This window comes from Oryza glaberrima, chromosome 7, assembly GCF_000147395.1.
Source record: "Oryza glaberrima chromosome 7, OglaRS2, whole genome shotgun sequence".
NCBI lineage: Eukaryota > Viridiplantae > Streptophyta > Magnoliopsida > Poales > Poaceae > Oryza > Oryza glaberrima.
The window spans coordinates 24,107,863-24,123,359 of record NC_068332.1 but is presented as its reverse complement, the minus strand read 5'-3'; the positions used below and the strand labels follow the sequence as shown (position 1 = coordinate 24,123,359).

The 15,497-nt window shown below is 41.4% G+C and overlaps 2 protein-coding genes across 2 annotated transcripts; one reads left to right on the top strand and one right to left on the bottom strand.

Moving 5' to 3' along the window:
* The first annotated feature begins 1,339 nt into the window (after positions 1-1,339).
* Positions 1,340-5,096, top strand: LOC127779179 (uncharacterized). Its single transcript, XM_052305897.1, has 4 exons — positions 1,340-1,584; positions 2,001-2,428; positions 3,501-3,739; positions 4,251-5,096. The coding sequence occupies exons 1-4, from the start codon at positions 1,340-1,342 to the stop codon at positions 4,812-4,814; spliced, it is 1,476 nt and encodes a 491-aa protein (XP_052161857.1). The 3' UTR covers positions 4,815-5,096.
* A 3,950-nt stretch (positions 5,097-9,046) lies between these two features.
* LOC127779178 (uncharacterized) lies at positions 9,047-12,118 on the bottom strand. The gene is made up of 2 exons (XM_052305896.1): positions 11,819-12,118; positions 9,047-11,670 (listed from the first exon to the last, which is right to left on the bottom strand). The coding sequence occupies exons 1-2, from the start codon at positions 12,020-12,022 to the stop codon at positions 9,358-9,360; spliced, it is 2,517 nt and encodes an 838-aa protein (XP_052161856.1). The 5' UTR covers positions 12,023-12,118; the 3' UTR covers positions 9,047-9,357.
* Positions 12,119-15,497: the final 3,379 nt, after the last annotated feature.

The following is a 15,497-nucleotide window of genomic DNA, read 5'->3' as shown; positions in this document are numbered from 1 at the left end:
CCCCTAGAAGAGCTCACCCCGCAAAGAATCACAAGAGTACAAAGCATCGTTCTGGCCAAGAATCAGTATCCAGAGTGCAACTAAAACCGCCAAGATTGTACTCGATAATCCACGAACCCCTAGAAGAGCTGAACCCGCAAAGAATCACAAGAGTAAAAGGCATCGTCCCGGCCAAGAATCAGTATCCAGAGTTCAACTAGAACCATCAAGATTGTACCAGATAATCCACAAACCGTTACAAGAATTCACCCGCGTAAAGAGTAGACAAGAAGCGAAGGATCGTTCTAGCCAAGAACCCACCCGTCCCCGGAATTCAACCAAAACCGCTCTTGATTGTACCAGATGCTCCACAAACCACCTCAAGAACGCACAAGAATCAAGCAAACGACAGAAAAGATCAAATGCAACGCCGCGCTAGCTCCCCAATTTACTAGTACATACATTGTCGTCCAGGAAGCGCACCACCGTGCGACACCGAGCAGTGGAGGGGAGCAGGGGAGAAGGGAGACGAAGGCGACGAAGCGGCGCTGATGCTAATGCCGCGACGCCTCTCTCGCGCACCGGCTTGCTTGCTTGCTAACGAAATGGATTCCGCCGCGGATGGCAATTCGATCGGGCTGTGGATTTCGCTTGTTGGTGTCTCTCTCCTAATTCTCGGGAGGAGGAGGAAGAGGGTTTATATAGCGCTATGCGCGCGCAGTGGAGAAGGCGGTTCGCTGAACCGAGCACAGCAACGGCGAGTCGATTCCCGTTTGGATGTCGGGAATCGAAATGCCACCCGGGAATGGCGGCATGAACTGGTTTCTGAACCCAATTGGGGAGGGATTAGTAGAGGAGAAAATTGGATAAATCCCAGCGATTGAAACCCAGTGGAGGTGGGTTTTAGGAGGGGGGAATGGGATTGGAGAGAACGAGGATGAGAATACCCGTTGCACCGGCGGCCGGAGCCTGGTGCCAAGCGGCGGTGATCCCCGGCCGTCCGCCGGAGACCTGCCGCCGCTCATCGAGCCCTAGCCGATCGCCGCCGCCCGCGCGCCTCGCCGACCTCGAACAAGAAAGCGATTTGGGAGTCGTGTACAATATTGGGCTGATAATATCGTCACCTTGGGTTTGCACGGATATGGGCCTCCAATTCGGCCCATCAGATTGATTTGCTCTATCTTCTAGGAAAAAGTACATCGAAGGTTCCTCAACTTGTCGTCGGGATAAAAAACATCCTCGAACCACCTTTTCAGGGACGTCATACCACCAAGGGCAAGAGTTGAGAGAGGTAAAATAGACTTAACTTACCACGTCCAACCAGGGGCAATTATGTCCATCCACATGATGCCCGTTTCTGATGATGACAGAAATCCCCCACGCAGCCACAGCACGGCTATTCCCCCTAACCCCCGCCGCCGCCCAGATGCGAATTCTCCGCCGCTTTCCGCGTCTGCTCCGACGCTCTAACGCCGCCACCTTATCTCCTGCCCCGATGCACCGCCTCATCTCTTCTCCCTCTCTCATGGCATCTGCAGCGGCTAGCTGGTGGTGGTGGTCACCATTGCTTGCTCGAGGAGGACCTGTCGTCCGTCGTGTTTCCCGGTGTGTTTTCTTGTGCTGATCGATGCTAAAGTCTGCGCCTTTACGTGGTTATTACTACAGTTTTGGCATGATTTTCATAGACAGATTTTTTGGGCATGTGTTTTTTTTCCTTGTTCTGATGCTAAAGTTTGCGTCTTTTGCCACAGTTTTTGGATCTGCGATCAACTTTGGGTTTTGTTTTCCTCGCAAAAAAAAAAAAAAAACTTTGGGTTTTGTTTTCATTTGTTTGAAGGTAGATGTGGAAAATAAGTTTCTTTAAACTAACTCGAAACAAAGACAAAGGAGATCGAGAAAAAAAATTTAGAAATCGATTATCGATTTCAGGGTTAGATAATCGATCTCAATCCTGACTGATGGTACCGTCTTATTTATTTTAGTTGTTGATATTGGTTTTTCATTCTCTCAATTAATGATAGATTTCCTTGGGAACCTCGGAACATGACCACCATCAGTCGAGTAAAAGGCGACGAGTCATACAGGCGACTTCCATCCCAGGAAAAGAAGCATACTGCGATCACTCAAGGTATGAAAACCATTGACACCAGGGGCACAATCTTGGAGGCTAGAGCTGGAGATGAGAAAAGTAATAGAGATGCGGCGTCCTCAGAGGTTTCATACATCAAATACGATGTACTGGGGCAAAGTGCGAAGCAGGATGGCTGTGATGAGGATGATCGAAGGAGTGAAACGGAGGAACATGTTGAGGAGGACGAAGTTCTTGATCCTGAAGAATATACTGTGAACAACATACTTCCAAAAAGTAGACACCGTGATGGCTCTATATATAGGGACATCATGGATACACCGTGGAAAAAGGAGTTTCATATTGCAGACCGTAATGAGAGTAAGCTATCTTTTCTCTATCTTTATTTGCTATAGTATTTTTTATTAGAGATAATTTGTTTCCTTGAACATAACGAATCTCTTTCCATATCTTGTAACTATACATATTTTATTGTGATCCTTGAGATCATTGTATATGTGATGCTATGCAGCACTGCCAAAATTTTACCCGCCTTACACTCTTTTCAGCTATGAGATAATTGTACTGGAGGTCCTTAAACGTGGATGAGAGTAACACTTCCACCCCAAGCCTTGTACTTTACTTTTACTGGCCCTTCAGCTTAGCACCATTTGCATACATAGCAATCTGCGCCACAGCCTGATGGGAGGGACTGAGGTTGCATGCAGAGTTCTGATGACATGGACTAGGACCTTATTCCATGCCATTTATAATTACATAAATGTCCAAAGTACTTTATCCCTGAACTTTGCAACACGGTGATCACACAGCCTTTGAGCATGTATTTCAATAGCAGAATACACAAGAAAATGACAACTATAAGTGCAAATAATAATCTAAATATGGCATCCACACTGTTGTAATTGCCATTAGGTTTAAATTCTCCATACATGCAGCCACAAACTGTCAGTAATAGTACAAGTTTTCCAAGCATGCAGGGAGCAACAACAAGCAATAACAGAAAGTACTCAGGCAGTTCACATACTATATATAACCTAAAGGACTACTAGGTGTTCAAGGGGCCAACCAAACATTCAAATGCCCCTGTTTAATATGAGGAGCGGGTTGCCAGTTTCCAAAATGTAGACCACTTCCCAAAACACGTGGTTTTCTGTAGAGGTAAAAGGCTGGTACAGGAAAGAATATACCTGGCTTTCTGAAGAGGTAGTCTGCCCTTGAGTTTTTTTTTTTCTTGTAGTTGATACTAGGATAGATGTTGCTCTCCTAGTAAAAAGAACATAGGTTGTTTCTATTTTGTAGATGAAAAGGAAAAAAAAATCCAATAAGGCCATATAATCATCAAATATCACATGTACTTTTCAAATGTCAAGTGTTTGTTCACTGTATTAATTTCCGGTCACAAACTTACATTATGACTTTACTTTTTTTGAAGCTCGGTTGGAGGCAATGAGGTTTTCGAATCCCACAAATTGTGTCATTCGCAGTAATGGAACTTGCATGTCACATGTTCATTGCCGCATGCTGCAAATTTTATCATTGGAGTTGGCTAAAATTACACTGGATGGTGGTTCAGTAGAGTTGTATGGATACATAGCTGTGCGGGATGATCTGGATCCGTTGCTTAATTATATTGTCAACTGTAGCAGGGATGATCCCATCATTGTGGAGCAGGTACACATCCGACTTATCTAGAAATATCATTGTGTATTTTGATTTGGAAAATTCATACTTCATGAGTTTTGGCAAAAATCGTCAAATTATTGGTACTCGAATTACTTTTAAGATGTTAATTTTATTGCAATTGGTGATATATTGATAGAGAAATTAAAGGTCAAAATTCTACTTTTCAAGAATTTCTCCTTCCAAAACGCACCTTACATAGGGAGTGTACTCTATATTATGAAATGATGATTTACTATGAGAACAGGTTTAAATTATGAAACTAAGGAACACATGTATTCCAAAGAAAAATCATGTTAAATAGTTTTGGACACGTTGTTGTTGCTTAGTACCCTACATAAATTTTTTTTTCTTTTGTTTGATACATGATGAAGATCTTGGTAGTTGTAAAAATATTCCTTTCAAGTAAATGCTGTTACAAGTGAAACAACATAAGGAAGCATCCACCTTTAGATATTTCTTACTTTTATAAGAAGAGCAACTAAATATAATAATTTTGTAGGGTTCGCTCATCAACATGGAAGGCCCTAACCGAGGAATAGACATGATGGACTATGCTCTAATTGAATATGACATGAGGATCAAGACAGGTGAACAAGAAAAAGATGACCTACAGCTGATTGATGGTGCATCAATGATAGGCCCTGCAGGCCTATGGAATCGGCCAGATACAATTTGCATCCCTGGCGATTACGGTGCAGTTGACATAACTTTATCACGTTTTTATTGTTCAGCTGAGGCCACCGTAGAGATTCTTATATCAGAAGTGCAAAGCAGTTTCAATTTGTTGCTCGGTTGTTTAACCAGTGACTTGGATAAGGAAATCCGTCTCTTTGATGGTGTCATCAGTGAGTCACGTGATTTAAAGAGGTCGGTGGTTGCTGTAATGAGGGATTCTTTCATAGATTTGAAGTTCAAAGTGGGTGCGTTTCCATCCAGTTTCGACCAGCATTATGTTTCCTTCAAGGAGAAAATCCATGGCTATGATACTCAAGAAATAAAGACTGATTTTGCGTTAATCTCAGTAAATGTGACTTGGTCGACTTTGCCTGCCGGACTAAAGTGATAACTCTTCTGTTTTATCGAGTCGGCCAAGAGTGACTAAAAACCTGTGGCTTACTAAACCTAGGTACGGCAAACTTGGATAGTAAAGTATTGTAATAAATCTGTCATTGTAATTAAGCCCTTTGTCCCTAAAAAAAGTACTTTTAGTTACTAGTAGCAGGGCCGTGCTAACGCTACGGCGATATTTAGTAAGCATGCATAAAAATGTTTATATATGTCAACATCCATGTTCATTTTATTATTATTATAACTGTCACAAACTTGGGTAGCTTTTAGTTGTGTAGTTCAATTCTCGATCAAGAGGGAGTAATTTCTGTACCTTGTTGATGTGAATACTTTGTAAGATGGTTCTTATTTTTCTACATGCATAAACAAACATCACTTAATGTTTTTCTATTGCTTCATCAATAACACCATTTGTAGAGTATATGATGAAAAAATATATATTTAAGATATTTGAATAAACAAATCCTCTAATGGAATAGCATTTAGTTGAGAAGATAAAATAAAAAATTACAGGTTACACCATAGCAAAAGAAATCTTTAAAATTGCTAGAACTATGTCACAATAGACCAGTTCATAACTGTTGTGAAATACAACAAATTATTTGTTGGAAAAATATGTATTGCAACCTTATATGTAGTGCAAACCGGGAAACTCTCGTAGGATCCAAAAATGGACGTCTGTGATGTATCCACGTCATCCTGAGTAAAACTTTTAATCCCAACAAAACCTTTACTCATGGTTAAAACTGGGAGTAAAAGTTTACTCAGGGTGACGTGAACCGGACATTCAATTTTTAATTCTACAGTAATTTTCAGGTTTACATTATATAAGGTTTGCACTACATATTTTTACTTATTTGTTAGGCAGCTTCAATTGATGCCAACATTGGTGACCTCCATCCCATGCAGTCTGTTCCACTCCTTATTTATTTTTCAACCTGTAGCATTCCATCAATTTTGCTCTGAAATCTAACATGAAAAGCATGTGCTGCCCAAAAACCTAATAAATGGCTCATAGATTTCAAAAAAAAATATGCTAAATGCGCACAAAGCAATATTTTTTACTAATCAAGATGTAACGGTGGTTAGCTGCCTGCTGCAAAGAATAAACATATTCCTTTACACTCATCTATTCAAATATTGCAGGAACATAAAAAAGCTACTACATATTTATTTGTATAAATGATTATTGTGCAGTAAGAAGAATGAATGAACAGTGGATATAGAAATTAGGCAGATTGTGAATAAAATTTGCAGAGGATATTGGTCTGCCCCATTTCTGCGGTAAGAAACCAAAATATCAGTTTGTCTAAAAGGAAAAACCACAAATTGGTGAGCATTATATGGTTTCTGACACTTGTATTGACGATAAAATTACCTTGTAGGCTTGTACTGGGCATTGATGGTGCTGCTTTACTCATGATATTATCGACAGCGGACGAAAAGGCATGTAGCCTAGTGGTTACAGTGACCTGAATAGTCCCCAAGATTCTGAGTTTAAATCTCCATATGAGCGAATTTCAGATTGGGTTGTTTGCGAGGCTAAGTTTCCTATTTTGATGGCCGTATATATCCGGTTGGATGTAGAGGCGGGGTAAAACATACCCTTCTCTAGAAAAAAAAAGCTGCTAGCCAAAAGTGCAAACATATGAGCCCAACCAGCCTATTATATATTGATTAACATGAATACTGCCTACTGGTCAACATTAGATTATGAGGCGCGTTTGCGCACACCCAAAGGAATCTGACTTCTCAAATTCTCAAACAAAAAGAGCATAGAAGGACAATTAATTACGGATTGAAATATTACATTCAGTTATGGTTTCAAATTGTATATGATATAGTGACATCAACTCATATAAAAACTATAACATCAACTCATCTAAAAACTATCTTCCCCAATTTCTAGGATCAGATTTTACCTCACTAAATAACTTTGTGCCGTACATATATATGCATAAAACGATAAGAGAATATCTATAAGATTGGCTGGTTGCAATAAGACAACTCTTGATCAGCCGACCTCTTTGTTGAATGGCTGAGCAACAGAGAGCAGCCTCTTCTTTGTTTAGTCATGAATGCACATTTTGATCAGTTAGTGTGAGGTTCAGGCAAGTCGTACTGAAAATCAGGCGTTACTATAATGAACATTTTGATCAGTTTGGACAATATCCCTTGGTATTAATATTTAGTTTGAACTAAGATTATAATTTATGTAAATTCTGCTATACAATTCAATTCTACAGATATAGTTTTTGTTTTTAACACAATGTAGCATGTTAGGATTGTACTACTTGGTATATTCTTTGCTTTCCAGCGCTAGATATCTGCAGAACCCTGAACATCTTTTTTTTAGCCGGGCCGGCCTAAGATAGGCGGACCAAATTTACTTAAGAAAGGGGTATGTACATATTTACAAGGTTCCAACTTCGACAAGAGGCTATCGAAGTAAAAGGATGTTGTCACAAGGGCAACTTCCCGAAAGAAAAAACAATTACATCATGCTGTTGTTACTCTCCTAAAACTTTGAAAACCCCGGCTTCTTTCCAGACCACAACCTCCTCTTTAATCAAAGCAAAGAGGCTACCCGCTGTCCGACTCTGACTCTGGAAAACACGTGCGTTTCTCTCCTTCCAAACCATCCAACAGACAAGCAAAACTAGCGTGTCAAAAGCGTCCCTGCAGCTAGTCTGAACTCCTTGCCGTGCCAAGAGCCACCATTCCCCTAGTTCCAACCCTGCTTCAGCCGGCAGTTGGATGCCAATTCCAGCCCAACCCTTGATCATCCTCCATACTCTGGTGGTGTACGGGCAGGAAACAAAGAGATGCTCACAGTCCTCGTCGCTGCTGGTGCATAGTGAGCATGTTTGATGGTGTGGCCATCCGCGCTTGCTCAGGTTGTCGGCCGTTAGGCAACGGCCTTTTTCTGCCAACCACATAAAGAACTTAACCTTTGTCGGTGCTCTCATGTGCCAAACTAGATTGCCACAACGCGCCTCTGTAACCCTGAACATCTAGAGTGGAGAGCTTAAATAGTGATGAGGTTTTGGCAAAGCAGCAGAGCCATTTCCTGCTTGGACCTGAATTCAGCATGCAGGATCTCCAGTACCTTCTTATCGGGGTTGATCCAATATCTCGCCTTCACACCTTCATCTACATGAAATCCAGCAGAGGAACCAAAGCTTCAGTGTTCACTGTTCAGAGAAACAGTAAGTCAGAAAGCAACGATAGATCCGCTACAAAACCTGTTAACCTTTCTGAAGAAACTGAAAAAAAAAAACAAAAAGGAAGGAAAATTCCCTGCATATATGAGCCTGTGCTCTTGTAGAGATTCTTGTGCTTGGCAGCAGAGCTCCATTGGGAAGGACAGGGACGCGTAGGCGCCAGCGGCGGCGGGAGACGGCGAGGACATCGTCACTTTACGTCCACACACGGAAACTAGTGTAGCGTGGCTTGGCCCCTTCCCATTACTTAGAGTTTGTGTTTAGCCGCCGTAGTTTTTTCTAAGCTTCAGTATTTTTATTTTGTTTTTTTTCCTTTCCCCTAGCATAAGCCGGTCTGGCTGATTGCGTCGTGTAACTATAACTCTTTTCTTCTAATATATTAACATGCAATCCTTCTGCGTGTACGCGAAAAAAAAGCTCCGCTCCGCAGTGGCGGCGGCGGCCTCTGGGTGGGGAATGGGAGCTCGTTTTCCCTCCATTTCTCCCATGCTTTTCCCGCCATTGATGATGGTAGTAGACCGTGATGTCCTGGGCCGTGGAAGCAAAGTACATAGGCCCATGGGCCCTTGTGATCATCGTTTCGGGAAAAAAGTTCACTTTACGTCCACACTCGGAAACTAGTGCACACGAGGTCCCCAAGGCATGTATCTCGTGTGCACTGATATTTTTTAAGTGAGGGGATACTTGAATCCGGTTTTATGGTTTATGATGTTTTTGAAACTCGACGACAAGACGAGGGATCTAAAGTGAACCTTTTCTCGTTTTGGCATTCTTGTGTTAATGGCCTTTCGTGTTTTCAGCCTGTGATATTTACAGTCCTAACAGTACATGGTTACACGAGTAACACGACCATACTAAAATCAGCACACTATGCCAACTGTTAGTTTAAGATAAGAGAACTTATTGTTAGCATCTAACACAGCTGTAGAAGTTGTCAATAGCAAAGAAGAAATAGTTTGTGGTTGATTTCACGTAATAGTCATTATGTTAAAAGGCTGATTATTCACGATAATCAATATAGTTCCAACTTTAAAGGAAAAAAGGGGAAAGATGTAAGCATAACAGCACACTTGAAATACCTGATCCAATAAACAGTCTGGCGTCCAGATAACAGGATATATCAGCATTATCAGTGTTAGGTGCATTTTGCTATGAACAAGGCAGTACGTACTATTCTCAAGAGTCAACACTATCAAGAGAGAACAATAGCATTGCAAATGATAACGGCAAAATTCAGGGTAACTTAGGATAGGTCAAGTACAATGGGCATTACAGATTCAGGATACAACATAAGGTGATACCTTACAACAGAATTCAGACCTGGTCAGTTTCTCTTGATGAATGATTTTCAGTGCCTTGATTGTCAGCAGCTGATGATTCACTCTCAATGTTGCATTGTTGCTCTTCCTCATCAACGCCATTTTGTGTCCCGTCCGATGTTAGGAAGGCAGGAAGACCGCACTCCATCCTTTTATCAGGGATCCATGTTGGCGGATTTCCTAACATAAGTGTTGAATAGCAAGGATCTCTGCAAAAGTCTCCTAATGTGTAGTGTTCTCCTAAGGCCTCCGATGCATCGAATTTGCCCCTCCAAGTGTCAGCAAGATAAGCCAGAGTGTAGTAAGGGGACATGTATGTATCAGGGCTAACTCCAACCTGACAGCAGACGGCGATGACATGGGAGCAGGGCTTGCGAAGCAGCTTCAGCTTGTTGCAAGAACAGTGAGCTTTTCTTATCACTGGCTCTCGAACTAAAGTATTGTGGATGATATTTCCGCTGATTACGGTTCGAACTTTAGGATGTTTGTGCGTTTGTGTCTCTCTCTGTGTCAGCTCAACAATCACATACTTGTTCTTTGATTGGACCTTAAATATTCCGTGTCCTTCCTCAAAGAAAGCGTTTTTATTCCCACTGTTTATACAAGTTACGTGATGTGTCTCGGCTTTCTGCAATTTGGCCTTCATCTCATCCTGGATGCATTCAGGGAAGTTAATTAAAGGGTTGCCAGTTGATTTCTTTGCAGCAGCACTTCTGGTATCGTAACATTCTGCCATGCGACGGTATGTCAGGTCCAGTAATCCAGAGAGCGGAAGGCACCTTATCCCCTTCATTACATGGTTATCTTTGTATAAATCAGCTATACTGGTGCCCATGATGCCATATCTTGCGTCGTTTTTATCGTACAACAATGACCATTTCTCCATTGGTTTTGGACCGATCCACTCGGAGAACCTTGTTATTTTGCTCTCTGTGCCACCAGCGCAATTCCTTTCCACCTCCTCTCCCACTGAATCAAGATGGATGTGTGGGCTTTGTGCCACAAACTCTGTTTCGCCATGCTCAACTGACTCCTGTTGAATTTCCCCACTAGCACCACTTTCTTTCTCCTGCGTATATTTCAGTGTCAACTCATCTAGCTCCTTCCAAATTTTGCCAAACTTACATGGTCGGCTTTGCTGACAGAGTTTCTTGAATAACATCACCAGCTTCCTGTCACCAAAATGTGCAAAGAAGCTTTCAGCAAGGTGTTCGACGCACCACCGGCTCTGTATGCCTCTCCATGGATATGCTTCTTCAGGACTATCCTGCAGGTCCTCTACAGCATCAAGCAACTCTCTTTTGTAATCATGTATGAGGCATACATTAGAACGCCCATTCACAACAGAATGATTCACATTCCTCAGAAACCACAACCAGCTTTCCTTGCTCTCACCTTCGACCACAGCAAATGCGACTGGAATGCAGTAATCATTAGCATCAAATGCTAGAGCAGTCATCAGCACTCCTTGATATTTACCACAGAGTGGTGTGCCCTTAATGCAGATCACAGGACGACAATGCATAAAGGACCTTCTGCACTGGTCGAATGCCCAAAATATCCGGTGGAGAACTCTGAAATCTTTACAGCCTGCAACCTCTGTATCCTTGATGTCCACAAAACTGTAAGGGTGCTTATGTTTTATGTCCTTAAGTAACCTCGGCGCATAGTTGTGTGAATCATAGAAGGTACCATAGCGCAGCTCCAAAGCCTTCATTTTTGCCCTCCATGCCCCAGCACGACTGTACTGATCGCCGTAGTATTGAGCAAGATATGCGGCGATCTCCGTGGTTGTCATCGTCAGGTCTTCGGTGAGGCGTTTGGAAGTGCAATTCAAAGGGAAAAATGACGACAGGGATTTTCGGTCAGGCAGCACAGCCGTTTCCAACTGAGAATAATCATCAGGTATGGCTTTGATCAAACTGCTGGAGTGCTTGATTTCAGAGGAGTCCACATATAAGACGAACATTTCCATCCCATTTCTTCTCCCCCTAACTTTCTTGGCAAAGGAAGCCCATGATTCATCACGTAGACAATCATAGGTTATCCAGTACCCAAAATACCACTCTGGAATTAGGACAGAGGGGCAATAATCCGAGTAGAAACCCTTGATTGAGAGATCTTGAGTTTCAGGATGGAGCCGAAACAATTTGATGATCCAGATCTGCACATCCACCAGTGACATTGACTGCGACTGCGGTGGAAGCTCCGCAATCACGTGTGCACATTTAGGCAAATCTTCTACGCCCACGTACTGGAAATCTCGCGAATGTCCGTAGAACACATAAGCCTGATTTGTCCTGTAATCCTACATGAAACCATGGTAGTACGGATGCGTCATTGTGATGTTGTGTTTGGGGAAAGAACAGTAGATGCAGAGATTTTGTTGGGGAAATCTACTGTTGTTGAAGTGGCACTTTGCTCCATACTCAAACGAATCGAACAAGAGTGGCTACCTTTCGAGGCTTCCGCGCGGCCGCGGCTCCGGCTCCGGCCGCCGCGCCCTTCCGCTTCCTCCCTCCGCCGCCGCCGTAGAGGAAGCAAGCGGAGAGAGAGAGATAGCGCGGCGAGGAGATCGAACGCACGGGTTCGGCGGCGAGGGGAGGCGGCGCCACGGCCGCCGCGGGGCCGGAGGACGGCGGGCCCTCGCGCTCCGACATGATCGGCGGCGGCGGCGGCGCTGGTCTCGACGAGAGCTCTCGCACTGTGCGTGTCGTGGGTGTCGTGTGTCGTCGTGCGCCTCGGGAGTCGGGGAGGGGGACGCTCTCGCTTCCCGCCATGTGGCGCTCGCTTTCCCTCCATTTCCGCAGGGTGGTGGGCTCCGCCTCCCTCCGCATCTATCAACCGGGCCGTGGGCTGGTTCCACATGGGCTTTAGCTCAACGTTACATGGGCCGCTCCGTTATTTTCTCAGGTAATATGCAGGTACAACTTCTTTGATTTTTTTTAACTTATTTTTGAAATATTTATTTTACTGTTCCCGAGTGGGGCCTCTCGGCAATTAATTTACCCTCCCCTAAAGCAATTTATCCTTGGAGGGGGCCGTCTACAAAATTTACATGGCGCACTCTCTCTCTCATATAGATTTCCTGCTATATAGCGATTTATATGTCCTGTCGGGTAGAGAAGTATATTTTTGCAAAACTTTTAAATAAATAAATAAAATTCCAGCCTCTTTAGACTTAATTATGAGGATATGTTATATGTACTTACAAAATTTAGAAAATTGATAAAAACCGAAAGCTAGGAAATTTGGTTTGGGCTCCTTTGAAATGTAGGATTGAGAAAATGGAGGAAATAGGAAGAACACAGGATTTCTACATGAACTCAAGAAAAAATAGAGATCAGTAAAACACAAGAAAAATATAGTAGTGATTGTTTGAATAAACAGTAGAAAAAATACAGGAATCAAATAAGAGGGATAAACTCATAAGAAATTTTCTAAGAGATTAGAACATTTGCTAACTTTCCTCTAAATCTTTATATGATTCTTCGTTCCATGAAAAATTCAAAGGAAATCGTTTGTTTCCGATTGTTTGTGCTAGCTTGGGCAGCACAAACCATAGTTTATTTATTTTTATTGTGAGTATTGTTGCTACAGATGTAACACAGTCACAAGTAGCACAAATGAACAACCCCTTTTTCTATAGGGTTATAATTTTCCAAGCTTTTTATGTTTTTCTTGTAAATGAAAGAGAGCCGTAAGATTATCACTAGCTGAAACTCAACCATTCAGATTCTCCCTAAGAGCAAGTTTAATAGTATATCCCACTACTAACTTCAATTCATCTATAGTCAATGTAATAGTCAATTCATACAATAGTTGCTTACTACCTCCGTCCCAAAATAATTGTAATTCTAGATTGTTTACTGTATATTAAGCTTTGAGAAGAAAGACTATAATATCCCTTATTAAATGGTGTATAGGTAAGAGTGGAAGAGAAGTTGAGGGTAAAATAGGGAGAAATTTGAATGAGAAGTGATTAATAGGACCATTAGTACTCTATTGTGACAATTATTTTGGGACAAATTCAAGTCCTATAAATACAATTATTATAGGACAGAGGTAGTACTATACTATTAATATATTGTGTCTTGAAGTTCGTGGTGTAGGTGGCTATAGATTTGTAGCTCGCTACTCTTCTCTTTTATTTTTTTTTATCTCATTAAAATATATTTATAGATGGCTAATAGTCTGATACTTGTCCCTGCTCGAACATACGAGCCAGCATTTGTCGCGACAGCGTGACACCACCCCCGAGTGGAGTGCCTTATTGGACGATACGGACGCGGGTCGGTAGCATCAACCAAACGGCACAGTTTTCTTTTATTCTCTTGTACGTGTAGTTCGGTTCCTCTCGCATGTAGCATTACTACCTCCATCATAACATAAATTTATTTTTCACTAATCACACACGTACCAATATAAAAGAAAAAAAATAGCATACCCCTACCTTATCAAATCTCAATAAAACTATTCATCATTTTATCTACTCCCGATACAATTATTTTATATTTTTATAAACTCCGATGTAATGATTACTCTGAAGATAAATTTATTTTTAAGACAAATAAAAGCAGTTAAAAATAAACTTAATATGTGACAAATAAAGTACATCTTTTACCTTTTTTTTTCACGAGTAGATAGTGATGCACTTGATGCGCCCAGCCGGCTAGTAGGCGGCGACGCGACGTGCATTCCCGCAATCCGCCTCCATCAAAAGCGAGACTGCATACATAGGCGCAATTCGCTGCGTACACACGACGTATACCGTGTATGCATTTATAGACTTTGCATACATAGACTTGACGACACGCGACGTATACCGTATATGCGCGCGCACATCGAATCGATATACTCATATACACGTATACGTATTGTACAATACGCATTCCCTAAAAATTTTCTAATTCTTGCAGATTCTGCCGTTCTTTTTTTTTTTTGGTATTATAGAACGTTTTGGTTTTCTTAAGTTATAAACTTCTTGATGTTTGGTTTAATTTATATGTAAAAAAATAACATCTATAACATCATAATTTATATTAATTTTTTTATATTTTTATATAAATTTAGTTAAATCTGGAGAAATTTTTTTTATGACAAACCTAAAATATCTTATTATAACATGAGATTTAGGGAGGGAGTACGTTATATAATTGGGTATCACCGTATCAACAGTACTGAAGGCACTAAAAAGCCATTAGTGTGTCACAAATGCTGATAAGTACTCCTACCGTGGAACTATAAGCGTTGTTTTAGCGAAATACTCCCTCCGTTCACGATGTAAGTCATTCTAGCATTTCCTATATTCATATTGATGCTAATGAATCTAGACATCTATCAATATAAATATGAGAAATGCTAGAATGACTTACATCGTGAAACGGAGGAGATACTCGTATAGTCATCTATCCAATCATGGCTCAGGCTCATGTGTGATACTCTTTGGGTCCCATATTACTTGTCGCTTTGACTTTTTTTTTGCGACGTTTGATCATTTGTTTTATTTGAAAAACTAGTGCAAATATAAAAAATAATAAGTCAAACTTAAAGTATTTTTATAATAAAACAAGTCACAAACAAAACAAATAATAATTTTAAATTTTTTTTGAATAAGACGAATGATCAAACATTACAAACAAAAACTCAAAACGACAAGTAATATGGGACGGAGATAGTAAGTATATGGAGAGATAAGTTCATTATTGTTTTTTTTTTTGCCTCAAGAGATGAAGTTAACTACTCCCTCCCTCCCACAGTGTAGCAATCTAGAATGAGATAAGACACATCCTAGAGCTACGAATCTAGACAAGACATATCCTATTTTATTTTAGATTGCTACATTGTGGAATGGAGGGAGTACTTCGAATTAAAAATAATAATAATCGCCATCACGATGGAATGAAACGGACAGGCGAGCCGCACGAGTATGCGTGCTACTGTACGCGACGCTACGCATTGTGATAGGAGGAACCGATCACCGGTGAATGGTGATAGCACCCAACTCGTCTGTCGATTGATAGTAAAATGGTTGCAAATTCTACACTGGAATGTGGTTTTTAATGTTGTTTAGGTCATTAGGTGCCTAGTTACATCCAAGTGGTTTATATTCTCTCTTTAGCTGGAAGTGGTCTC